Here is a 25,512-nt window from a genome sequence, read left to right as displayed (position 1 = left end):
TCTGTAAACCTAAAATGAGCTTTCATTTGGACCCAAACACAACATGAAGGGACCTTGAACTGAGGAAGCTTTGCTGCAGTGATAACTTTAATATGAAATACCACCCTCCACGTTAAGAGTTGAGTATTACATCAAGGTGTTTCACAGTTAAGAGTCATGCACAATTTAAATGAGAGATAGGAGATTTATTTATTTGAACATTAACCGTTGGTACATATGAATATAAATGTTGAAGACATTTTATCCTCAAAGTAGCCAACACCTCAAGGGACAAAACATTATTTTCTTCCGTGTCTTAAAGATGAAAGTTAGTCCTGAATGCAGGTTTGAAGGAGCAGTCAGAACTAAACTGATTGAGCAACTCTTTAGTGCTTCTGTCTTGTGTCTTTGTTCTTATGTTCTAAATATACAACCTTTGACTTCGGAAATTGCAAATACGTGAGTCTAAATGGGTGAAGTGGACTCTGTGACACCTTTTATTGTTCAGATTTAAAGTTTCATTTTTGAAGAAACGATACCTAAATATTCAGTATATAAAAGCCAGCAGCACAGTTGAAGGCTCATCAGAACCAGAGCAGATAAAGACATGGACCGTGGTGAGTATCACTGCTCTTTGATAATACTGATAGATTTATTTGAAAGTACTGATGCTTTTATTGATATCAGCTTTTCTTATTAAAAATAAGTAATGATATTGATCATGGCAAATGTCGTTGATTTAGCTAAATTAACTGAAAAAAGACTAAACAACAAAGTTCTCTCTGCTGTGTTGTCCTCCTGCAGGACAAGGTGCGGGCAACAGTCCAGCTGATCTGGGTTTCACCTCAGCTGGGATAACAAAAGGCAGCACAGGAGCTGGTATGATGTCATCTGATGCAGTCGCTCACGGAGGAGGAGTGGCAGCAGGAGGTCGGGTGGCTGGTTTGCAGAAAGCAGGTAAAGAACATTCTCTAGTTTTTAAAATATTTTTAATCTTGTGAGTTTTGTATTTATCTCATAATCTCCAGTAGAAAAAGTGTTCCTGCTTTTTTTCTCATGACGATGAGAGAAAAACGATGACGTCAACTGATAGATTTCTTTGAAAGTACTGATAGTTTTATTGATATCAGCTTTTCTCATTAAAACATTAAAAAGTAATTATATTGATCATGGCAAATGTCGTTGATTTAGCTAAATTAACTGAAAAAAAGACTAAACAGCAAAGTTCTCTCTGCTGTGTTGTCCTCCTGCAGGATATGGTGCTGATCTGGGTTTCACCTCAGCTGGGATAACAAAAGGCAGCAAAGGAGCTGGTATGATGTCATCTGCTGCTGTCTCTAACAGAGGAGGAGTGGCAGCAGGAGGTCGGGTGGCTGGTTTGCAGAAAGCAGGTAAAGAACATTCTCCAGTTTTTAAAATATTCTTAATCTTGGGATTTTTGTATTTATCTCATAATCTCCAGCAGAAAAAGTGTTCCTGCTTTTCTCTCATTGATTTCCCACCGTATCAAACAGCTGTTTTGGATTTTATATTTTATAATGTGTAATCTTGCTCTACAGGTGCAACCGGCAGCAGTACTGGCAAAAAATCATGAAGGAACAAGAAGCATTTAAAATACTTTTACCAAATGTAGAAGGCAATAACAACTTGCATCAGTTTGTTATCGAAGGAGCACTTTGGTCATCTCAGACAACTGAAATGTTTTGTTCAATAAATTAATGCAACCTATGAAATATTCTGGTTCAGTCTTTTGTTTGTAAACATTTCAGTTTCTCATGATCTCCACCTGAAGCAGGTGTAATGCTTTTCTCTGATAGATTTCCCACCGTGTCAAACAGCTGTTTTGGATTTTATACCTTGAAAACAGTGGAAACAAACTAAAAGAATGAAAGCTTAATTTACATGAGAATCTTCATTCAACACTTGTTTTGTCTCCTCACTGGATGAGAGTCATCACATGGTGACAAACACAGAGCAAACAGGACCCAGCCCCCTAGTGGAAGGGAGGGGTCATCACACATGGGACCAACGGTGTCAGAAAAACATTTCTAAACATATTTAGTACTTTTCCACTAATTCAGTCTAGTTAATCACGTTTTTTTTAACTAATATTTTTCTATGAAGCTTTGCATTCACATTGGGCCTCAGTCATAAAATGATCAAACAGATGGGATTTTAACTTGAGAAAAATGTAGACATTTTGTTGGATTCTTCAGTGATTTCCTCATTTGAAAATGATTGTAAAAACAATAAAAGCAAAGATGTATATGATGGTTTGTAAACTATTCCAGGATTACTCATTTATCCACCTCAGACATTGTAAATATGTGAGTCTATTTGGGTGAAACGGACTCTGGGGCGCCCTCTGTAGTTCAGAGTTATAGTTTCATTTTTGAAGAAACGAAACCTAACTATTTATACAAAACCTACCAGCACAGTTCAAGGCTTATCAGAACCAGAGCAGATAAAGACATGGGCTCTGGTGATTATTGATGTTTAGTCATGAACCAAAGTATTGAGCAATACTATTATCAAATATTAACTCAGACCACATCAACAAAAAGCTTAGCAGAGACTGTTCTCTCGCGAATCAGAGAATCCTCCTACAGTTTTATACAGACACATATTTTCTCTATATCTATAACAGCTTGATGCTCATCACTGGATATGTTTCTGTAAACCTAAAATGAGCTTTCATTTTGACCCAAACACAACATGAAGGGACCTTGAACTGAGGAAGCTTTGCTGCAGTGATAACTTTAATATGAAATACCACCCTCCACGTTAAGAGTTGAGTATTACATCAAGGTGTTTCACAGTTAAGAGTCATGCACAATTTAAATGAGAGAATGGAGATTTATTTATTTGAACATTAACCGTTGGTACATATGAATATAAATGTTGAAGACATTTTATCCTCAAAGTAGCTGCACGCTTTACATGCTGGAATAACACTATTATCATCTAAATACTTAACATTGTACTTTACTCTTTACTTTGATCTTGATGAAAGCCACCACCTCTGTCTTAAAGATGAAAGTTAGTCCTGGATGCAGGTTTGAAGGAGCAGTCAGAACTAAACTGGTTGAGCAACTCTTTAGTGTTTCTGTCTTGTGTCTTTGTTCTAATGTTCCATAGGGATGACCTCCCACCTCAGACATTGTAAATATGTGAGTCTATTTGGGTCAAATGGAGTCTGTGACGCCTTTTATTGTTCAGATTTAAAGTTTCAATTTTGAAGAAACGATGCCTAACTATGTATATAAACCCCACCAGCACACTTCAAGGCTCAACAAGACCATATTTAGACCGTCTTCCGTCTACAACAGGATACTATCTGCTATGACCATATATAAATGTCATTAAAATGTCATACAAATAACAGGAATGTACTGCAGCGTATTTAAGCACAATTTCACTCAAAACAATTAGCAAAATACAGCATGATTAAAAGACTATTTCAATCAAAACCATTAGTTATAATGCATCGTGATGAAATATCATTTCACTTAAAACAATTCAGTTATAATGCAGCGTGATAATATACTATTTCACTCAAAACAATTCAGTTATAATGCAGCGTGATAATATACTATTTCACTCAAAACAATTCAGTTATAATGCATAAAGAGGAAATGAAAAATACTTATACTCATTTATCCACCTCAGAAATTAATTGTAAATATGTGAAACAGACTCTGTGACGCCCTCTGTAGTTCAGAGTTATAGTTTCGTTTTTGAAGAAACGATACCTAACTATTTATACAAAACCTACCAGCACAGTTCAAGGCTTATCAGAACCAGAGCAGATACAGACATGGGCTCTGGTGAGTATTGATGTTTAGTCATGAACCAAAGTATTGAGCAATACTATTATCAAATATTAACTCAGACCACATCAACAAAAAGCTTAGCAGAGACTGTTCTCTCGCGAATCAGAGAATCCTCCTACAGTTTTATACAGACACATATTTTCTCTATATCTATAACAGCTTGATGCTCATCACTGGATATGTTTCTGTAAATCTAAAATGAGCTTTCATTTTGACCCAAACACAACATGAAGGGACCTTGAACTGAGGAAGCTTTGCTGCAGTGATAACTTTAATATGAAATACCACCCTCCACGTTAAGAGTTGAGTATTACATCAAGGTGTTTCACAGTTAAGAGTCATGCACAATTTAAATGAGAGAATGGAGATTTATTTATTTGAACATTAACCGTTGGTACATATGAATATAAATGTTGAAGACATTTTATCCTCAAAGTAGCTGCACGCTTTACATGCTGGAATAACACTATTATCATCTAAATACTTAACATTGTACTTTACTCTTTACTTTGATCTTGATGAAATCCACCACCTCTGTCTTAAAGATGAAAGTTAGTCCTGGATGCAGGTTTGAAGGAGCAGTCTGAACTAAACTGGTTGAGCAACTCTTTAGTGTTTCTGCCTTGTGTCTTTGTTCTAATGTTCCATAGGGATGACCTCCCACCTCAGACATTGTAAACACGTGAGTCTAAATGGATTAAGTGGAGTCTGTGACACCTTTTATTGTTGAGATTTAAAGTTTCATTTTTGAAGAAACGATGCCTAAATATTTAGAATATAAACCCCACCAGCACAGTGCAAGGCTCATCAGAACCAGAGCAGATAAAGACATGGGCTCTGGTGAGTATCACTGCTCTTTGACAATACTGATAGATTTCTTTGAAAGTACTGATAGTTTTATTGATATCAGCTTTTCTTATTAAAAAATTAAAAAGTAATGATATTGATCATGGCAAATGTCGTTGATTTAGCTAAATTAACTGAAAAAAGACTAAACAACAAAGTTCTCTCTGCGGTGTTGTCCTCCTGCAGTACTTGGTGGGGATGAGAGTCCAGCTGATCTGGGTTTCACCTCAGACGGGATAACAAAAGGCAGCAGAGGAGCTGGTATGATGTCGACTGATGCAGTCTCTAACGGAGGAGGAGTGGCATCAGGAGGTCGGGTGGCTGATTACCAGAGAGCAGGTAAAGAGCATTCTTTAGTTTTTAAAATATTTTTAATCTTGTGATTTTTGTATTCATCTCATAATCTCCAGCAGAAAAAGTGTTCCTGCTTTTCTCTCATTGATTTCCCACCGTATCAAACAGCTGTTTTGGATTTTATATTTTTTAATGTGTAATCTTGCTCTATAGGTGCAACTGGTAAGACAGGAGGAGGAGGAGGAGGAGGAGGAGGAGTACTGGGATGGGTGGCTAGCTTCTTCGGCTAAAAGTCATGAAGGAACAAGAAGCATTTAAAAGACTTTTACTTTTGCACTTTGGTCATATCAGACAACTGGAATGTTTTGTTCAATAAATCGATGCAAACTGTGAAATATTCTGGTTCCGTCTCTTGTTTGTAAATATTTAAATTTCTCATAATCTCCACCTGAAGAAGGTTTCCTGCTTTTCTCTGATAGATTTTCCACCATATCAAACATTTGTTTTGTATTTTATACCTTGAAAACAATAACACAACTAAAATGATAAAAGCTTAATTTACACTGGAATGAGAGTCATCACATGGTGACAAAACATAGAGCAAACAGGACCCCGCCCCCTAGTGGAAGGGAGGGGTCATCACACATGGCAGTGTCAGAAAAACATTTCTAAACATACTTTTTCATTAATTTATTCTAGTTAATCAAGTTTTTTAAACCAAGATTTTACAAATGGGATTTTAACTTGAGAAAAATGTAGACATTTTATTGGATTCTTCAATGATTTCCTCATTAGAAAATTAGTGTATGAATAATATAAGCAAAGATGTATATGTTGGTTTGTAAACTATTCCAGGATTACTCATTAATCCACCTCAGACATTGTGAGTCTATTTGGGTGAAACGGGCTCTGGGGCGCCCTCTGTAGTTCAGAGTTAGAGTTTCATTTTTGAAGAAACGAAACCTAACTATTTATACATAAAACCCACCACCACATTTCAGGCTTATCAGAACCAGAGCAGATAAAGACATGGTGGACCCTGGTGAGTATCACCGTTCTTTGACAACTGATATATTTATTTATAAGTACTGATACTTTTATTGATATAGGTTTTTCTTATTAAAAATAAGTAATGATAGTAACCATGGTACATTTCTTTGAGTAAGGCAGATGAACTGTAAATGTTGATTTCGATGTTGGTCCTCTCTGTTTCAGGGACTGCTGCGATAGCTGGAGGAGGTAAGCCTTCATGGATCCACTGTATCTACTTTTTCAACTGATTACAACTTAAATGCAAATTGCCATTTACTACATTTACATCATGCATGGTGCATGTCAAAGTGGCCTGACAAGTTAGACTACCACGAGCAACACAGTTCTCTGCTGTGTGGTCCTCGTGCAGTAGCTGCTGTGGTCGGCGCTCCTTTGCTTCTGGGAGCAGCAGGTTTCACCGCAGCTGGAATAGCAGCAGGCTCCATTGGTGCGAACATGATGTCGGCTGCTGCGGTCGCTAACGGAGGAGGAGTGGCAGCAGGAGGGCTGGTGGCTGGTTTGCAGGCAGCAGGTACACAACATTCTTCAGTTTTAAAAATATTTTGAATCTAGTGATTTGTATTCATCTTAATAATGATTTGCTCATTGCTGGAATGATAATCACATCTGCATTTATGTGTTCTATTATATATCTCTGAAGTATCACAAGGTGTCCTGCAAACCTGGAACTGAAAGAAACTTCACCTCGTCATAACAGAATATAATGTACTATTGTGTATAATATCAGTGTTTTATTTAGTCTTTTAGTTTGAGAACAATACTCTCTCAGCTTCTCTGTGGCTCCATATTCTGATATAAAATGTGTAATCTTTCTCTTTAGGTGCAGCTGGTCTGTCAGGGGCCACAGCAGCTGTAGCTGGTACCGGAGCAGTTCTGGGATGGATGGCTAGCTTCATCAGCTGAAAGCCATGAAGGAACAAGAAGCGCTTGAAATAGTTTTACCTTTCTTAAATGTAGAAGGCAATAACAAATTGCATCAGTCTGTTACCTAAGGAGCACTTTTGTCATCTCAGACAACTGAAATGTTTTGTTCAATAAATTGATGCAAACTGTGAAATATTCTGGTTCAGTCTTTTGTTTGTAAACATTTAAAAGTTTCAGGTTTCCTGCTTTTCTCTCATAGATTTCCCACCATATCAAACAGCTGTTTTGTATTGTATACCTTGAAAACAATAACACAACTAAAAGAATAAAAGCTTAATTCACATGAGAACTAACAGTAGTGTCAGAAAAACATTTCTAAACATATTTAGTACTTTTTCATTAGGTTATTCTTAATCAAGTTTTTGAAACCAAGATTTTTCACTTGGGCCTCAGTCACAGATGGGATTTTAACTTGAGACAAATGTAGACATTTTATTGGATTCTTTAGTGATTTCATAATACCAAAATGATTGTAAAAAACAATATAAGCAAAGATGTATATGATGGTTTGTAAACTAGCCAGGATTACTCATTAATCCACCTCAGACATTGTGAGTCTATTTGGGTGAAACGGGCTCTGGGGCGCCCTCTGTAGTTCAGAGTTAGAGTTTCATTTTTGAAGAAACGAAACCTAACTATTTATACATAAAACCCACCACCACATTTCAGGCTTATCAGAACCAGAGCAGATAAAGACATGGTGGACCCTGGTGAGTATCACCGTTCTTTGACAACTGATATATTTATTCATAAGTACTGATACTTTTATTGATATAGGTTTTTCTTATTAAAAATAAGTAATGATAGTAACCATGGTACATTTCTTTGAGTAAGGCAGATGAACTGTAAATGTTGATTTCGATGTTGGTCCTCTCTGTTTCAGGGACTGCTGCGATAGCTGGAGGAGGTAAGCCTTCATGGATCCACTGTATCTACTTTTTCAACTGATTACAACTTAAATGCAAATTGCCATTTACTACATTTACATCATGCATGGTGCATGTCAAAGTGGCCTGACAAGTTAGACTACCACGAGCAACACAGTTCTCTGCTGTGTGGTCCTCGTGCAGTAGCTGCTGTGGTCGGCGCTCCTTTGCTTCTGGGAGCAGCAGGTTTCACCGCAGCTGGAATAGCAGCAGGCTCCATTGGTGCGAAAATGATGTCGGCTGCTGCGGTCGCTAACGGAGGAGGAGTGGCAGCAGGAGGGCTGGTGGCTGGTTTGCAGGCAGCAGGTACACAACATTCTTCAGTTTTAAAAATATTTTGAATCTAGTGATTTGTATTCATCTTAATAATGATTTGCTCATTGCTGGAATGATAATCACATCTGCATTTATGTGTTCTATTATATATCTCTGAAGTATCACAAGGTGTCCTGCAAACCTGGAACTGAAAGAAACTTCACCTCGTCATAACAGAATATAATGTACTATTGTGTATAATATCAGTGTTTTATTTAGTCTTTTAGTTTGAGAACAATACTCTCTCAGCTTCTCTGTGGCTCCATATTCTGATATAAAATGTGTAATCTTTCTCTTTAGGTGCAGCTGGTCTGTCAGGGGCCACAGCAGCTGTAGCTGGTACCGGAGCAGTTCTGGGATGGATGGCTAGCTTCATCAGCTGAAAGCCATGAAGGAACAAGAAGCGCTTAAAATAGTTTTACCTTTCTTAAATGTAGAAGGCAATAACAAATTGCATCAGTCTGTTACCTAAGGAGCACTTTTGTCATCTCAGACAACTGAAATGTTTTGTTCAATAAATTGATGCAAACTGTGAAATATTCTGGTTCAGTCTTTTGTTTGTAAACATTTAAAAGTTTCAGGTTTCCTGCTTTTCTCTCATAGATTTCCCACCATATCAAACAGCTGTTTTGTATTGTATACCTTGAAAACAATAACACAACTAAAAGAATAAAAGCTTAATTCACATGAGAACTAACAGTAGTGTCAGAAAAACATTTCTAAACATATTTAGTACTTTTTCATTAGGTTATTCTTAATCAAGTTTTTGAAACCAAGATTTTTCACTTGGGCCTCAGTCACAGATGGGATTTTAACTTGAGACAAATGTAGACATTTTATTGGATTCTTTAGTGATTTCATAATACCAAAATGATTGTAAAAAACAATATAAGCAAAGATGTATATGATGGTTTGTAAACTAGCCAGGATTACTCATTAATCCACCTCAGACATTGTGAGTCTATTTGGGTGAAACGGGCTCTGGGGCGCCCTCTGTAGTTCAGAGTTAGAGTTTCATTTTTGAAGAAACGAAACCTAACTATTTATACATAAAACCCACCACCACATTTCAGGCTTATCAGAACCAGAGCAGATAAAGACATGGTGGACCCTGGTGAGTATCACCGTTCTTTGACAACTGATATATTTATTTATAAGTACTGATACTTTTATTGATATAGGTTTTTCTTATTAAAAATAAGTAATGATAGTAACCATGGTACATTTCTTTGAGTAAGGCAGATGAACTGTAAATGTTGATTTCGATGTTGGTCCTCTCTGTTTCAGGGACTGCTGCGATAGCTGGAGGAGGTAAGCCTTCATGGATCCACTGTATCTACTTTTTCAACTGATTACAACTTAAATGCAAATTGCCATTTACTACATTTACATCATGCATGGTGCATGTCAAAGTGGCCTGACAAGTTAGACTACCACGAGCAACACAGTTCTCTGCTGTGTGGTCCTCGTGCAGTAGCTGCTGTGGTCGGCGCTCCTTTGCTTCTGGGAGCAGCAGGTTTCACCGCAGCTGGAATAGCAGCAGGCTCCATTGGTGCGAAAATGATGTCGGCTGCTGCGGTCGCTAACGGAGGAGGAGTGGCAGCAGGAGGGCTGGTGGCTGGTTTGCAGGCAGCAGGTACACAACATTCTTCAGTTTTAAAAATATTTTGAATCTAGTGATTTGTATTCATCTTAATAATGATTTGCTCATTGCTGGAATGATAATCACATCTGCATTTATGTGTTCTATTATATATCTCTGAAGTATCACAAGGTGTCCTGCAAACCTGGAACTGAAAGAAACTTCACCTCGTCATAACAGAATATAATGTACTATTGTGTATAATATCAGTGTTTTATTTAGTCTTTTAGTTTGAGAACAATACTCTCTCAGCTTCTCTGTGGCTCCATATTCTGATATAAAATGTGTAATCTTTCTCTTTAGGTGCAGCTGGTCTGTCAGGGGCCACAGCAGCTGTAGCTGGTACCGGAGCAGTTCTGGGATGGATGGCTAGCTTCATCAGCTGAAAGCCATGAAGGAACAAGAAGCGCTTGAAATAGTTTTACCTTTCTTAAATGTAGAAGGCAATAACAAATTGCATCAGTCTGTTACCTAAGGAGCACTTTTGTCATCTCAGACAACTGAAATGTTTTGTTCAATAAATTGATGCAAACTGTGAAATATTCTGGTTCAGTCTTTTGTTTGTAAACATTTAAAAGTTTCAGGTTTCCTGCTTTTCTCTCATAGATTTCCCACCATATCAAACAGCTGTTTTGTATTGTATACCTTGAAAACAATAACACAACTAAAAGAATAAAAGCTTAATTCACATGAGAACTAACAGTAGTGTCAGAAAAACATTTCTAAACATATTTAGTACTTTTTCATTAGGTTATTCTTAATCAAGTTTTTGAAACCAAGATTTTTCACTTGGGCCTCAGTCACAGATGGGATTTTAACTTGAGACAAATGTAGACATTTTATTGGATTCTTTAGTGATTTCATAATACCAAAATGATTGTAAAAAACAATATAAGCAAAGATGTATATGATGGTTTGTAAACTAGCCAGGATTACTCATTAATCCACCTCAGACATTGTGAGTCTATTTGGGTGAAACGGGCTCTGGGGCGCCCTCTGTAGTTCAGAGTTAGAGTTTCATTTTTGAAGAAACGAAACCTAACTATTTATACATAAAACCCACCACCACATTTCAGGCTTATCAGAACCAGAGCAGATAAAGACATGGTGGACCCTGGTGAGTATCACCGTTCTTTGACAACTGATATATTTATTCATAAGTACTGATACTTTTATTGATGTAGGTTTTTCTTATTAAAAATAAGTAATGATAGTAACCATGGTACATTTCTTTGAGTAAGGCAGATGAACTGTAAATGTTGATTTCGATGTTGGTCCTCTCTGTTTCAGGGACTGCTGCGATAGCTGGAGGAGGTAAGCCTTCATGGATCCACTGTATCTACTTTTTCAACTGATTACAACTTAAATGCAAATTGCCATTTACTACATTTACATCATGCATGGTGCATGTCAAAGTGGCCTGACAAGTTAGACTACCACGAGCAACACAGTTCTCTGCTGTGTGGTCCTCGTGCAGTAGCTGCTGTGGTCGGCGCTCCTTTGCTTCTGGGAGCAGCAGGTTTCACCGCAGCTGGAATAGCAGCAGGCTCCATTGGTGCGAAAATGATGTCGGCTGCTGCGGTCGCTAACGGAGGAGGAGTGGCAGCAGGAGGGCTGGTGGCTGGTTTGCAGGCAGCAGGTACACAACATTCTTCAGTTTTAAAAATATTTTGAATCTAGTGATTTGTATTCATCTTAATAATGATTTGCTCATTGCTGGAATGATAATCACATCTGCATTTATGTGTTCTATTATATATCTCTGAAGTATCACAAGGTGTCCTGCAAACCTGGAACTGAAAGAAACTTCACCTCGTCATAACAGAATATAATGTACTATTGTGTATAATATCAGTGTTTTATTTAGTCTTTTAGTTTGAGAACAATACTCTCTCAGCTTCTCTGTGGCTCCATATTCTGATATAAAATGTGTAATCCTTCTCTTTAGGTGCAGCTGGTCTGTCAGGGGCCACAGCAGCTGTAGCTGGTACCGGAGCAGTTCTGGGATGGATGGCTAGCTTCATCAGCTGAAAGCCATGAAGGAACAAGAAGCGCTTGAAATAGTTTTACCTTTCTTAAATGTAGAAGGCAATAACAAATTGCATCAGTCTGTTACCTAAGGAGCACTTTTGTCATCTCAGACAACTGAAATGTTTTGTTCAATAAATTGATGCAAACTGTGAAATATTCTGGTTCAGTCTTTTGTTTGTAAACATTTAAAAGTTTCAGGTTTCCTGCTTTTCTCTCATAGATTTCCCACCATATCAAACAGCTGTTTTGTATTGTATACCTTGAAAACAATAACACAACTAAAAGAATAAAAGCTTAATTCACATGAGAACTAACAGTAGTGTCAGAAAAACATTTCTAAACATATTTAGTACTTTTTCATTAGGTTATTCTTAATCAAGTTTTTGAAACCAAGATTTTTCACTTGGGCCTCAGTCACAGATGGGATTTTAACTTGAGACAAATGTAGACATTTTATTGGATTCTTTAGTGATTTCATAATACCAAAATGATTGTAAAAAACAATATAAGCAAAGATGTATATGATGGTTTGTAAACTAGCCAGGATTACTCATTTATCTATCTTACACTTTATTAAATTATGAAATGGCTTGCACATGAGTTCATGCTGGTGGCTCTGTGAGCTGTTCTTCAGCACAGTGGTGCTTTGAGCTAAGCGATGACATCATCATGCTCACATGCTCACTGTGTAAATAATGCTGGGATGCAGATGTTTAGCAGGTATCATGTTGACCATGTTCACCATTTTAGTGAAGTGCAACAGCCTGCTAATATGAGCAAACAGCTGAGGCTGATGTGTCATTTGTTTTTCAGATGTTTAATCATGAACCAAAGTATTGAGCAATACTCCTCAATCAAATATTAACTCAGACCACATGAACAAAAAGCTTAGCAGAGACTGTTCTCCCGTGAATCAGAGAATCCTCCTACAGTTTTATACAGACACAAATTTTCTCTATATCTATAACAGCTTGATGCTCATCACTGGATATGTTTCTGTAAACCTAAAATGAGCTTTAATTTTGACCCAAACACAACATGAAGGGACCTTGAACTGAGGAAGCTTTGCTGCAGTGATAACTTTAATATGAAATACCACCCTCCACGTTAAGAGTTGAGTATTACATCAAGGTGTTTCACAGTTAAGAGTCATGCACAATTTAAATGAGAGAATGGAGATTTGAAGAATTATGTATTTGGTCATTAGATCAAACAGAAGGTTTCAATAAATTATCCCTTTTTCTATGCAATTAACCGTTGGTATATATGAATATATATGTTGAAGACATTTCATCCTCACAGTAGCTGCACGCTTTATATGCTGGAATAACATTATTATGATATCTTAAGTATAATTACTTAACATTGTACTCTTTATTTTGATCTTTATCAAATCCACCACCTCCAGGGACAAAACATTATTTTCTTATGCGTCTTAAAGATGAAAGTTTGTCCTGAATGCAGGTTTGAAGGAGCAGTCAGAACGAAACTGGTTGAGCAACTCTTTAGTGCTTCTGTCTTGTGTCTTTGTTCTTATGTTCTAAATATAGGGATGACCTTCCACCTCAGGAATGGTAAATACATGATAATTGCGTGAAGTGGACTCTGTGACACCCTCTTCAGTTCAGATTCAGTTTCATTTCAGGAGAAATGAAACTCACCCTCAGCATATAAACCCTGCACAGCTGTTCCAGGCTGCAGGCTCAGTAGACTACAGACTACAGACTACAGCAAGCTATGGGTCTCTGTGAGTATCACTGTCCTGTTCACAATATAGATTTATTTAAATGTGCTGACACTTTTACTTCTGTGCTTTTCTTATAAAACCACTGCAAATGTCTTTGCTTCTGCCAGAAGAACTGTAAATGTTGATTTTGGTTTCCATCTTGTGTTTCAGTAACGTTTGTCGCTTTAGGCGGAGGAGCAAGTAAGACTTTGAACAGCCTTTATGCATGAACTGTGTTTACTTTTCCCACTGATTTGAACAGGAGCAGTAATTGTAAAGTGGCCTTGACGAAGTATCACACTATAATTAACAACACATTGTTGTCCATGTGCAGTGGCCGGCGTGGTCGGGGCTCCTATTGTTCTGGGAGCCATAGGTTTCACCTCAGCTGGCATAGCAGCAGGCTCCATTGCTTCTAGCATGATGGCGTCTGCTGCGACTGCAGGAGGAGGAGGAGTGGCAGCAGGAAGTCTGGTGGCTGTTTTGCAGGGATTCGGTAAACACCGTTACTTATTTGTTTAAATGCATTGTGTATGCTATAATAGTTTTAGTATCTTTAGCTTGAGGACAAGACCTTCCTTGTAGGTCCATCTCCTGATGTAATACCTCTTGTTGCAGGCGCAGCTGGTTTGACAGCAGCTGCCAATGTGGCTGCAGCCACTGTGGGAGCAGGCGTCGGAGGAGTGGGGTTAGGATTAGCTGCACTTATTTGAAAATCATGAAGGCACAAGTTCAATTTAAAGCACTCTTTTTCTCCAATTTTTGCCAATTCGGAGGCAATTGGAAATTGCACCATTCACTGCACTTTGGACTCACAGACAACTGAGATGTTTTGTTGAATAAATGTGTGTAACCTGTGAAAGATACTGTTTCAGTGTGTCTTCTGTAAATATGTTTTGTTTCTCATAAGGTCCACCAAAAGGTCTTGTGGTGGCAAACTTACCATTGAGTCTTTTTAAGCTGAAATGACGAATATCGTAAAACAGAATTTATCTATGAAATAATTTAGTCTTGCAAGATGAGGCACAGTTATACAGAGTTGCAAGGAGACTGTAGAAGTGAACAGTCCAGATAAGAAGTCACACCGGGCTGTATTGGACCTCTTGCTTTAGGAAAAATAAATGGCTTATTTACCAGTAGCTTGTATACCAGTTCACTAAGATAAGAATATAAAGAACAAATAAGAATATCAATCCAGTCCACCAAAAGCTACCGGGTGAGTAAATGATTTAAAGTGTTCACCGATTAATTTACCTTTTAAAATATAAAGTAGCTTTTTTTTTTCTGGCCACAATTAAGCTGTGGTTCCTCAAACCAAAACACTGAGCTGAAAGATGCTCTAAAGTTCTACAGCTGTGAGGAACATTGCAGTTCACACATTATTATGAATGCTGCTTTGCGGTAACAGCAACAACAAGTGTATTTAATGTTTAAAAAACGTCATCCAGTCAGGAACACTCTCGTCACAGATTTGTATCCATTTATTGCAACAAATGGAAATACAGTCTCTCTTTTTCCTCTCTTCACTGGTCCATGCCGACATTTTTTAAGTTTTCCGCAGCGTAGTGAATGTGGAATATACTTTGACTATTGACGTTTTGAGACTTTATCTACAGTTTGGTTATTGGTCCCTGATCCCAGGGTGGTGCTCCGTTATTGCTAATATATATTAATAATCATTTTGATATGAATACTTGTATTCATATCAATGATTTAGTTTTCATACTTGCTAATAAAAACACACTCTTGCCAGATCCCAAGACCTACGATGTCTCTTCTTTTACATTGCTTATCTTATATTTATATTACCACATATAATACATATTTTAAGCACTTTGTATCTTAAAATTATATTCCATATATGGCTGTTACACAGGAAGTCATTTTTCCGGAGTTACTATTATTTTCCTCTAAAGGAGCAATATTTCATCATTTTAGAACATAATTACTATCCGTAGCCAGTAGAGAGAAAATATTCAGAATAAAATCTATTGGAGTAAAACAGCGTGACCACGCCCACCACGGTTCCTTAGGTTCTGTTTCCATGAAACTTCTCGCTTCGCTGGAGGAGCTGACGGTTTATGGGACGGAAGAGAGATGAAGGGAGTTGAATCCAATTCAAAATAGAATTCTATTTAGAGTTGAATCTAATTCTTTATAGAATTGAATCTAATTCTAGATAGAATTCTATATAGAATGTAATCTATTTGTATATAGAAATATAGAGTTGAATCCATTTCTAGCAAATGTATCATCATGTAGAGTTAAATACACGAAATAGAGTAAAAACTATGAATAGTAAATACATTATTAACTCTGAGGCAAGAATAGATTTGACTCTATTTAGACTGGGACCAAATGTTATATTTGTAGCTTTTTTTTAGTACTTTTTTATTTTAGTCAAATTTACGTTTGACAAATCTACTGTGTACTTTTTGTTTGTATTTTTTTTTTTTTCAATGTAAAGCACATTGACTAAATACACTTTCTATTTCTATAGTATGTCATTAAAATGTCATGGTGTAGTATGTCATAAAATATCTTTAAAAAGTGTCGGAAAATGTCACAATAATACATGCATGACATATCTACAAAACTAAGCAAGTCACGCCGAAACAATTGATTGAAAGGACAACACCATGAGTCAACAACTACAAGATTTTCTTTTCTGAGAAACTAAACACTTACGAGCATCAATGATGTAAATAGAAACTTTACTTTTTACCTAGAGTGCTCCTACAATCAGCATAAAGTCATCTGAATAGTATATATGATTATTTCATTTTTGGATACTATTAAGTTAAATTACCAAATGGTCTTCATATCACCTTGAAGAGGTTGGAGGTCGCTGGTGTCTGTCGCCTCCTGCTGTCAGGAAGAAATATTGTAGCCACCATCAGCTCTTATTTTAGCTCTTGCTTTTTATTCTCATTCTTGACTGAGAGTAAGAGATTACAACGTATTTCACCTCTGCAACCAAATGAATAATGAACACTTTTTAGTGGTTAAAATGACAGGAAAGAGTGCTTTTTGAATTGAGTCTTTTTTACTTCATATTTTGAAACAGAAACAACGTGATTGCATAACAGTCCACAATACTCATTTAGCCCAGACTTTCCCAGATCTATAGAGCCAGTTTGGTCTTTCAGTGCCAACAGCTCCAATAACAACACCTAAATGACCAAATAAGACAGCAGGCAACAACCAGTGAGACACCGAACCTTCGGCACTTTTGGAACAAATAACAGAAATACATATTGCACATGATGCATGTTAATACATGCTGAATATGTTAAAACATTATTGTCTTTAACAAGAAGTATCAAATGAATAGGAGGTAAAATAATCAAATATTACCAAGTTGTTATCTTAAAATACATTCATATCCATACAACATACAAAATACCAACGACATGCAAGATTGATGGAAAGCATCCAGCAATAGTGAGGAAAAAGGCACCGGTTTTAACATACAAGACAGGACACACAGACAAGCAGTAAAGTGATTTAATTATAAATCCAAATCGAGATTCTGCATAAAATGACTGATTGCATATCTTCATATCTTCCCTCTATATGGCATAAATATAAATAGTGTTTAGAATAGATGTTTTATATGCATAAAATGTGGTTCTGCTTGATATTAAATAGGCTTAACTTCGATAGGCTTTTGTCCTTTCGAAAGGGTAATACAATGTTTATAGCGATGGGAAAAAATAGAGAAAATAATGTCGATATGTAAGACAAATGTTCTAGTACTGGTGACAATATATTAACACAAACAGCATTGAATGCCACTTATTCTCATAAGGCGATCTTCTTCAAGGTTTTCTAAGTTTTAACTAATGGCTTTATTAATGGCTAAAGAATCATTTAGAAATGCTTTATAGGACAATTACAGGCTAAGCTAAGAAAAAAAATATCTTTGTCCTCTCTTTTTAGTAAAAATATAGTAATTAATGTTAGTAAATCATCAAGAAATAGTTAATTTAAGTCTAGATCCTCTGCCTACTTTTTTACACAATGTACTTGATATGACACAATCAATGGTAGCCCAAACATTGTTCTTATTGTTCCATTAGTTGCAACTTATAAACAGTTTATAATGGTTTATTATAACCCTTACTAGAAAGTGACTCTTTCTTAGCTGGGACTGTAACAACCAACGTATGGACTTTCTCCAGAAAGGTCGTCAACTGCGATTGAAAGAATTGATTGATGTTGTCAAGACACATCCCATTGCTTAGTCCCATGATTAGATAATATACAAGTCATATTGCATCCGCTGGGTAATATTACATTCCCTATCCATTTCCAAGACTATTTTTCATGGTCTTAAAGACAGTTACAACGTCCTCAGTTGTTCCTTTAGCCTCCTGTGCCTTTGCACATTGATGTTCAGGCTACTTGGGTGCTGAAGAAGTCTCTTTGTCATTAGTTTCTCTCTTGATAACTTTCTGAGATATCCCATAGGGCACGTGGCACGCGACTGTCCCCACTTCTGCTGCCCCCTCAACATGAAACAACTGGTCATCAAAGAAAATGTGCGGCCTGATCTTCTCCAGCATGGGTCCCTTTGGTGCCCCGGCCAGAAAGAGCGCCTCATCGATCTCCAGACCCCATGAGCGCAGAGTTTTTAGGGCCCTGGTACCAGAGCTGGCTGCGCTGCGAGCTGTCACCAAGTAGGTCCGGATGGGGCAGTCCATTCGCTGGCCTTTGCCATAGAATTTCTTCTGCAGCTTTCCTAACGCCTCCAGGAAACCTTTCAACGGTCCCTGCAGAAAGAAGAAGGTATAGAATAAGCCCACAGTCTCCATTTGGTAGCTTCTACATTTATATGTGGCTCATTACGCAGTCAAATCTATGCAATTCTGGGCCAAAAGGCAAAGTTCATAACACACTGTGTGCTGTATGCAGAGTTTGCCAGCTGCTTTATAATAACGTGGGGCTTACTTTCATTGTATTGGCTGTCATTCCTGGTGTAATACCATTGTTATTACCAAGTGGGTTCCTGAGATCTGGAAATGTGGTGACATCATTAACAGAAGTCAGACGAGGCCTTTTTAGAACAACATTTGTTCGAATAAGAAAAAGCAAATGATTAAATTAGGCCAAATGCCTCGTTCATCTTTGACCTCTGCTACTCATGCTCAATGTTTTCCTGATGAATTACGGATTGTTGCCGACTTTCTCAGGTACGCTCACTTTGAGTTTGACCTCTAGTTGACCTCTAGGTGCAATTCTACATGAACGTATTCCATGCACTACATTTTCAATCGAAGTGTGATACTGATCATTAATTTATCACTATGTTAATACTGTACATGGTCCAGAAGCTTGTTCTCGTGCTCCTTCTCGTGCTCAAAGAACTTGTCCAGTCCATGGGCCTTGTAAATGCGCTCAGACTCATCAGAAAAGAGGACGGCATCGCCATCAAAGGCGACACGCAGCTGAGTCTCCGACACTTCCGACATCTTCTCTGGGGTGAACATGGTGGCTGCTGCTATTCCTAAATGAATTGGAGAGAAACACATGTGTTATGAAAGATAAATTCATCTTACATAAGCGTGCAGCAGAGACACAAACGTTTTGCCTCTTTAGCATTACAGCTTCTAAGTAATATACCTTCTTCCAGAGCTTCCCGAACCTTGACTGGATCAGCTGACAGGTAAAGGTTAGTGTGGTAGGCCTTCAAGTAGCCGATGGGACTGTTGCCCCCTGTCATGCAGAAGCGCTCAATGAACAACTCTGCAGAGAGGAAGAATTAAAAGATCAGCGAACAGCAAATGGGCATGAAATTGAAGATATGCAAGAGTCGCCTGATCACAATGGTGCGAAAGAATCATGACTCCCTATTTTTATATTTACAGCTGATTGCCGCCAACATCAAATACCGATTGCTGGTGTGTGGTTTTAGGAGGCAGAGCAGAGCAAATGAAGAGCAAACCCGGAGGGACATGAAAGGAAAGTGGTAGTTGTTTCTCTCTGTGATAAGATAACCATATGCTGGCTTTAGGTTCATGTTTACAGACATGAGGGTTATCAGTTTTGCTCATTTAACTCATGGAAAGAAAAGCAAATAAGCATTTAAAATGTTGAACTACTGCCTGAAGTCTGTCGTTTCATGGATGTCCTGTGAAAACCACAGATAGGACAACTCTATTCAGTTTCATGACAAGGCATTTTTCAGAAAATCTTTCACTTGAAAAGTAAAAGAAAATCATAAATCCTTTATTTTATTTGAGTAATTAAAAATCCCTAACTATTGATGAAACATGGTTTCACCAGACCTCAACGAGATAGTTATTAATATATGGATTTTGCACATTTTCTGCAGCCCTTCTTTCCAAGAAGGTCAAACTGTCAAAAGATGAATTAAAGTCACAAAATGTTCAACTGTGTCACCTGCAAGTGGTACAATAAAAATTTCACGTGGATTGTCTCATTTCTCTACACAAGCACAACATCATGACACCGACTAGTTGGCATTCATTTACACATTGTGGCTCTAAAGAGCGAGCTAAAAGGATAAAGCCACATTTTCCTCGTCCAGGTGTATAAGTAACTCACGGTGATGATTGATGGTATTGATGAGTCTTAGGCCGACGTATGCGTGGTTGTTGGTCATGAGCACGACATCAAAGAGCTCTTCGCTCTCGGGGTAAAGCTCCCTCAGTCGTGTGTTCACAGCCTCCAGAGCCTGGCAACACAACACAGATACGAGTCATAAAGAAAAAAGATCATGCTATATCACGGCAGCGGGGATGGATTTGCGTGTGAGTGGGTTGACGTTTTATGCATATTACTCATTCACCTCCTCCAGAGACACGACCTAACACATAACACTGACTCCAAGGAATCACTCTGCATTGGGTTCAATATTGAGTGCATGTGTTTGGTTCTCTGACCTTGACGAAGGAGAAGGCAGGTCCAGGGCTGAAAGGCTGCGTTTCATGCTCCACCTGATACTTGATGTACTCCTCCATGCCTTGCTGCTCATAGATTTGCTGCTCCTTCTCCATGTTGAAGAGGACTCGTGCCGACACGCCGATGGTGATGGCGTTCTCCGGCTTGGGCTGGAGGATATGAGTTCAAGAACATTTAATTTACATCCAGATTTGACTTGTTCTTCACATACACAGTTGCTTTATTTGAGTAAGAATGTTATCCAATCGGGTTCAGAGGTGAAACTTTTCTGCCTGATGCTCCTCTGCCTATCGTCTGAGCAGTAAGAATATTGGAAACAGTTCTCTGTGATAAGGAATTATTTAATAAAGGCTTTATTGCCAACGGTGGGTAAACTGAGTGAGCTGATGCGACAGAATAGAGGCGACAGTGTGATATGAAATACTTTCCTCTGGAAGACCCTGATAGTGAAGGCCCACATACCAGACTGGCTGACAGATGTTAACTCTTGGGAGGCTGGGACGACAACACAAAATATAACACAACATACTCAGAGGAACCTCTTTTTATTTCTCCGCTGAGAAGCAGGAGATGATCATGAACGCATATGAGGAATTCAATACCGTAATCATGGAAAAATCTAATGCTGCATTCACAGCTTAACGATTCGCAACGTTTTTGCAACATTGTTGGTGTGAACGCAGCTTAACATCGCCCCCGCTGCGAGACATAAGCGTCGCAAATATATCAATTTAAGTTAAATGTGTCAGTGTTGGGAAAATGTATCGGCTAATTTTAAGTTTTTCATCCCCCAAATCAATCAGATTACATTTATTTAAATGTGCCTGCTGGCAGTAGTATACGAATAGATATATACTTATGAGGATATATGTACTGTATGTGCGTATGTATCATGTACTATATATGTGTGTATATACATGTATGTGTAGATTACCATATAACTAGGAGTTTGAATATGTGTATGGGCGGATCAGTATGTCTGTATTATTCATAATCAGAAATTAAATCAATTGAAGCAGTGAAAAGAAATTGCGCATGATTCTCTGTATTCTCATCATGAGTCCACCTTAATCATTTTCTACAATAATGATATGCATGGTGTACTAATAACACTGTCATATAATTATGAATGCTTTCAACACATCCATAAGTTTCTTAAGCGCTAAATAAACTTAAGAGCAGCGGGTGATAGTCTATGCAGTATGCGAGACGAGCAATGGCCGTGTGGTGTTCAATGTACGGCTCGAGGAGGTCTCGTAAATAAATGATTCCTTGTCGGCAGAATCGATAGCGCCGCGTACGCAGTCATGATGATGTGAGAACAGATCGTGGCGATCTGGAAGAATTCTCTCCCTATAAAACTAATATAACTAATATTGCTTCTTCATCAATGAGGAAGGGAGCTGCCTTTTTTGTCCGGTGGGAGTGTCCAGCTTATCCAGTGAATTTCAGTAAGCCTGCTTGGGAGCAGGTTTACATTTTTGGCTGTGTTGCTATGGGGATTTTTCTAAACTTGCTTCGAGGAACCGAAAAGCCTGACCTACGTCATCTTATCCTGAAAATCAGCCCGCTATCTCAGTAAACCAGCTACGAAGAATAGGGCCCTGATCTGAAACAAGCCCTCTGTGTGCTTTGCTCTGTTTCAGACACAATAACGCTGATCCATCCTGTTTTACCCAACTACATCTCCACCAAACTTTCTTAAGGCTTCACTTGCTAGTAACCCCGGTATTAACCCTCCTGCTGTTACCAAGGCTAGACTTTGATAAAGTTGAGATCAGTCATGGCCACTGTAAAATAAGCACAAGTGTGTAATGGCAGGTTTTATAGAAGCAAGGGCAACATAATTCTGCACCAAAACTGATGACCACAAGTCCAATTTGACTTCCATCTGATATGTGCAACAAGCGTCCTCTTTGCTGTCAACCACTCTGATACTTTACATGTAAATGGAAACTCAAAGCTGCTCCTGTAAGTGGATGCTGCATTAGGAAGGCTGTACTCACTGGTTTTCTGGTGGGGGTGGAGGGCTTCAACACCGTCCTATTTTCCCAGCGGGCTCGGTTTCCGCTGTCCACAGAGTCCTGTCCACCGGCGGTCAGAGAGTTGCTGAGACTCATCTTACCTCCTGGGATCGCCGCTCTCCTGTCTCCCTCAGATCCCCACTGAGTTCCAGTGCTTACTCTAATAGCTCTCTTATCTAGTTCCCAACAAAGTCCCTACTCACTCTTGTATATTCACAATTTGAATGCAGATGAGATCACTCTGACTGCAGCAGCAGAGGCTTAGCCAAATGCTCGAAAAGAAGGAAGGAAGAGAACGAGTGAGAGTGAGATGTCGCAGAATAAAATAGAGGTGGGCCGAGATAAATGTTTCCTCTTATCTCGAGCATCATGCGCATTGTATTCCTTGTTCAGCCCTTATGTGCTTGGCTTTTTCTGTGTTCTCCTGGTACTCACACACACCGATGACTTCAAGACATAATGTATCCTCCCTCTTTTTAACGCTTTCGGTGTCTAATCTCCTGGAGCAGCAGCAGAGCATGTGATTTATTGTATGTGACAACTGGTTGATGCACCCTATTGGACAAATCATGTCCGAATGCTGCTGTGTCATGATGCTTGTAATGCATTTATGCTTCAGTTCTCCTAAGAGAGAATTGGAGTTGGGCATCTTAGAGCATATAGAAGCAAAACGGGTTTATTGTACAATGCATCAATAGATAGTTTAAAGTGAAGATGGTTGTTAATGTTTTATTATGCTACATTGTATCCCATGGACTCTAAACTCCCAATATGACCCTGCTGTTTCATATTCCTGCTCAGTAGTGTGGGAAATGGAGTCCATCCTGGGTCATTTGCTTCCCCCTGTGCATCAAATGATAATTTCTTCTCGTCCCCTCTCATATAAACCCATGCAATACCTTCCCATTGATTAAATGACTGAGCAGCAGTCCCAGTTGCCAAGCAACCGCCAGGGAGTCAGACCGGCTGGGAGGTCCACATCTTGGATCCGATTGGCTGCGGGGAAACCGGCCTGTATATATATAGCCCTCCAAATATGGCATGAATCAGAAACAGACCGGTGATGCCGGGAATAAAGATGAAAGTCTAGGTTTCTCTTTGAAGAGCATAAACGTAGAATAAAGGATGTCAGATTCTATGAGAACAAACAGGCAATTTACCAACTACAGATGTTCGCTGGCAAGAAGATACTGAACCAACATCCATGCAGGGACTAAGGAGTCAGAGATGAATTAAGACACAACCTTATGGGCACATCATCTCTATATACCTGTCAGCTTTACATTGTTAGTAAATCCTGACTGTTGACATCAGGGGTATGTGCAACAAAACAACAAAACATTAGTGACCACCAGTTATTTTAAAAAGGGATTTCCCTACTTTTCAGATTATTAGTGTTGCTTCCTTTCCAGGTCCACGTCAAGACTGAATAAAAGTACAAACCAGCAGGGGGCTATTTCACCTACCTGTCCAATATACGCATGAAACTAATAGTGCAAAGTGTCATTTGCAATTGTGCCCATGCATGTTGCCATCAGGATAATGTGTTTGGCAGAGACCACATACTCTCCAGAGACCAGACTCAAAGAGCTTTTATCGATTGACAGCTGAGGGATCGTGTGTCTTTTATAGTGTGGAACCCGAGGAGCTACAATATTGTTGCTCCATTAAGTATTTGTATTATAATGACACATGGGAATTACCAATTACTGATGCACACTGCTTAGTGTGTCTCAACACTTGTATGTGTAAAAAATAAGCACAGAGCAATCCTGAGATCTATAGATTGCACAATATATTTAATTGAATCCTCATTAAAACATTCCAGTTGAGTCTGTCAGTAGTGTCATGGTACTGAAAGCTAAAGCAGTCATCTCTTGTATTACATGGCCACAGCCACTAGAGCGTAGTAGAGGATAAAGCTCTCCGCCCTGCAGTGTGGTCCTGATCGCTTCACTGCTTCATTCATTGCACTGGGCGTTGCAGACAAAGAGGACATGAAAGAGATACTCTGTGAGAGAGGAAGTGGGTCTAAAAAGAGGCGTTTTTATGTCTAGAAAGGCTTTAAAATTTGGATTGTAGCTGTGTAGTGACTATACTCCTCTGTATAGTGTGTATGTGGTGATTAATATTTATTAGTATGGGCTAAAACCTATTGGTTTACTAAAATAAACCTTATATTTTCAAAGAAAGGCCAACATTCCGTTATATTAAGGAAAGGTTGGTAAAGTGTGGCAATATAAAGCTCCACTTAATGTGGAATTTGCACATTTCAAGTGACTCACAAGAATAACAGGATTTTAATCTGTTAAAAAAAACATCACATTCTGCTGCATCTGTGGAACCTCAATTATATATTTACCATTGCTGTGGAAAATCTGTGAGCCCTTTAGCTCTCTGCCTTTGTGTCTCTGCTTTCTAGTCTGGGGCTCTGAGGGGGTTAACAGGACATGGAGACAGTTGGGCCGCACCCACTGGGCTGATTTGAATAAAGCCGGCATTTGGCGCCAGGCTCAGTGGAGCTGGCCTTTCTTCATGCCGGCTGTAACACCACCCCCATGCACCTTGGAGTGGCGGGAAATAGTAGAGAGGAAGAGACGGGGGCGGGTACTGCACCGGCCGGTTTTTGAACGCCTTCTCTGTACCTGCAGTCACTGGGTTAACCCGCATGCATGTCAGACACTAAATGTACCTTGGGGGAGAAACAAAAAAAGGACAGTGAGAAAGAAAAGAGGAAGACAAATCGACACACCTCCCTCTCTGTTTTGGCGCGAGACGAATAGAGAGATAATGCTCTCTCAGTGGTAGGTGGTGGGTGGAGACAAAAGCAGGCATGAGTGGAGTAGGCCAGAACAAAGAGGGCAACAGCCTGGACTACCCCATCCCCCCATACACACACACACACACACACACACACCACCTCTTATCAGCCCCCACCCCTAACACAGCCCTAGGGCTTGAGGCAAGGCAGATGACTATTATAACCTTAATC

At 38.8% G+C, this 25,512-nt stretch overlaps 7 protein-coding genes across 7 annotated transcripts; 6 read left to right on the top strand and 1 right to left on the bottom strand.

The window, feature by feature from the left end:
- Nucleotides 1-458: 458 nt before the first annotated feature.
- On the top strand, nucleotides 459-1,706 carry LOC306735759 (uncharacterized protein). The gene is made up of 4 exons (XM_079217301.1): nucleotides 459-596; nucleotides 784-936; nucleotides 1,233-1,370; nucleotides 1,539-1,706. Exons 1-4 carry the CDS (start codon nucleotides 587-589, stop codon nucleotides 1,571-1,573), a joined length of 336 nt encoding a protein of 111 aa, XP_079073427.1. The 5' UTR covers nucleotides 459-586; the 3' UTR covers nucleotides 1,574-1,706.
- A 4,241-nt stretch (nucleotides 1,707-5,947) lies between these two features.
- Nucleotides 5,948-7,056, top strand: LOC306735618 (uncharacterized protein). The gene is made up of 4 exons (XM_079217105.1): nucleotides 5,948-5,994; nucleotides 6,168-6,191; nucleotides 6,355-6,516; nucleotides 6,826-7,056. The coding sequence occupies exons 1-4, from the start codon at nucleotides 5,982-5,984 to the stop codon at nucleotides 6,906-6,908; spliced, it is 282 nt and encodes a 93-aa protein (XP_079073231.1). The 5' UTR covers nucleotides 5,948-5,981; the 3' UTR covers nucleotides 6,909-7,056.
- Nucleotides 7,057-7,593: 537 nt separating this feature from the next.
- LOC306735658 (uncharacterized protein) lies at nucleotides 7,594-8,707 on the top strand. The gene is made up of 4 exons (XM_079217155.1): nucleotides 7,594-7,639; nucleotides 7,813-7,836; nucleotides 8,000-8,161; nucleotides 8,471-8,707. The coding sequence occupies exons 1-4, from the start codon at nucleotides 7,627-7,629 to the stop codon at nucleotides 8,551-8,553; spliced, it is 282 nt and encodes a 93-aa protein (XP_079073281.1). The 5' UTR covers nucleotides 7,594-7,626; the 3' UTR covers nucleotides 8,554-8,707.
- A 531-nt stretch (nucleotides 8,708-9,238) lies between these two features.
- Nucleotides 9,239-10,346, top strand: LOC306735485 (uncharacterized protein). The gene is made up of 4 exons (XM_079216957.1): nucleotides 9,239-9,284; nucleotides 9,458-9,481; nucleotides 9,645-9,806; nucleotides 10,116-10,346. The coding sequence occupies exons 1-4, from the start codon at nucleotides 9,272-9,274 to the stop codon at nucleotides 10,196-10,198; spliced, it is 282 nt and encodes a 93-aa protein (XP_079073083.1). The 5' UTR covers nucleotides 9,239-9,271; the 3' UTR covers nucleotides 10,199-10,346.
- A 537-nt stretch (nucleotides 10,347-10,883) lies between these two features.
- Nucleotides 10,884-11,991, top strand: LOC306735657 (uncharacterized protein). Its single transcript, XM_079217154.1, has 4 exons — nucleotides 10,884-10,929; nucleotides 11,103-11,126; nucleotides 11,290-11,451; nucleotides 11,761-11,991. Exons 1-4 carry the CDS (start codon nucleotides 10,917-10,919, stop codon nucleotides 11,841-11,843), a joined length of 282 nt encoding a protein of 93 aa, XP_079073280.1. The 5' UTR covers nucleotides 10,884-10,916; the 3' UTR covers nucleotides 11,844-11,991.
- Nucleotides 11,992-13,553: 1,562 nt separating this feature from the next.
- Nucleotides 13,554-14,425, top strand: LOC306735298 (uncharacterized protein). The gene is made up of 4 exons (XM_079216757.1): nucleotides 13,554-13,590; nucleotides 13,741-13,770; nucleotides 13,904-14,065; nucleotides 14,188-14,425. Exons 1-4 carry the CDS (start codon nucleotides 13,581-13,583, stop codon nucleotides 14,280-14,282), a joined length of 297 nt encoding a protein of 98 aa, XP_079072883.1. The 5' UTR covers nucleotides 13,554-13,580; the 3' UTR covers nucleotides 14,283-14,425.
- A 3,547-nt stretch (nucleotides 14,426-17,972) lies between these two features.
- LOC306735362 (cytosolic 5'-nucleotidase 1A-like) lies at nucleotides 17,973-22,616 on the bottom strand (the record flags this gene model as incomplete). Its single annotated transcript, XM_079216822.1, has 6 exons — nucleotides 17,973-18,344; nucleotides 18,894-19,078; nucleotides 19,195-19,317; nucleotides 20,140-20,269; nucleotides 20,478-20,645; nucleotides 22,503-22,616. 6 exons carry the CDS (start codon nucleotides 22,614-22,616, stop codon nucleotides 17,973-17,975), a joined length of 1,092 nt encoding a protein of 363 aa, XP_079072948.1.
- Nucleotides 22,617-25,512: the final 2,896 nt, after the last annotated feature.

This window comes from Taurulus bubalis (assembly GCF_910589615.1).
Source record: "Taurulus bubalis genome assembly, chromosome: 4".
Lineage (NCBI taxonomy): Eukaryota > Metazoa > Chordata > Actinopteri > Perciformes > Cottidae > Taurulus > Taurulus bubalis.
Note: the sequence above shows the minus strand (reverse complement) of the source record. Positions and strands in the feature narration are given on the sequence as shown.

Coding starts and splice junctions, on each gene's coding strand:
- LOC306735485 (XM_079216957.1), top strand. Junction 9,482..9,644: donor TGCTGCGATAGCTGGAGGAG/GTAAGCCTTCAT, acceptor GTCCTCGTGCAG/TAGCTGCTGTGGTCGGCGCT. Junction 9,807..10,115: donor GGCTGGTTTGCAGGCAGCAG/GTACACAACATT, acceptor CTTTCTCTTTAG/GTGCAGCTGGTCTGTCAGGG.
- LOC306735657 (XM_079217154.1), top strand. Junction 11,127..11,289: donor TGCTGCGATAGCTGGAGGAG/GTAAGCCTTCAT, acceptor GTCCTCGTGCAG/TAGCTGCTGTGGTCGGCGCT. Junction 11,452..11,760: donor GGCTGGTTTGCAGGCAGCAG/GTACACAACATT, acceptor CCTTCTCTTTAG/GTGCAGCTGGTCTGTCAGGG.
- LOC306735618 (XM_079217105.1), top strand. Junction 6,192..6,354: donor TGCTGCGATAGCTGGAGGAG/GTAAGCCTTCAT, acceptor GTCCTCGTGCAG/TAGCTGCTGTGGTCGGCGCT. Junction 6,517..6,825: donor GGCTGGTTTGCAGGCAGCAG/GTACACAACATT, acceptor CTTTCTCTTTAG/GTGCAGCTGGTCTGTCAGGG.
- LOC306735759 (XM_079217301.1), top strand. Junction 937..1,232: donor GGCTGGTTTGCAGAAAGCAG/GTAAAGAACATT, acceptor GTCCTCCTGCAG/GATATGGTGCTGATCTGGGT. Junction 1,371..1,538: donor GGCTGGTTTGCAGAAAGCAG/GTAAAGAACATT, acceptor CTTGCTCTACAG/GTGCAACCGGCAGCAGTACT.
- LOC306735298 (XM_079216757.1), top strand. Junction 13,771..13,903: donor CGCTTTAGGCGGAGGAGCAA/GTAAGACTTTGA, acceptor GTCCATGTGCAG/TGGCCGGCGTGGTCGGGGCT. Junction 14,066..14,187: donor GGCTGTTTTGCAGGGATTCG/GTAAACACCGTT, acceptor CTCTTGTTGCAG/GCGCAGCTGGTTTGACAGCA.
- LOC306735658 (XM_079217155.1), top strand. Junction 7,837..7,999: donor TGCTGCGATAGCTGGAGGAG/GTAAGCCTTCAT, acceptor GTCCTCGTGCAG/TAGCTGCTGTGGTCGGCGCT. Junction 8,162..8,470: donor GGCTGGTTTGCAGGCAGCAG/GTACACAACATT, acceptor CTTTCTCTTTAG/GTGCAGCTGGTCTGTCAGGG.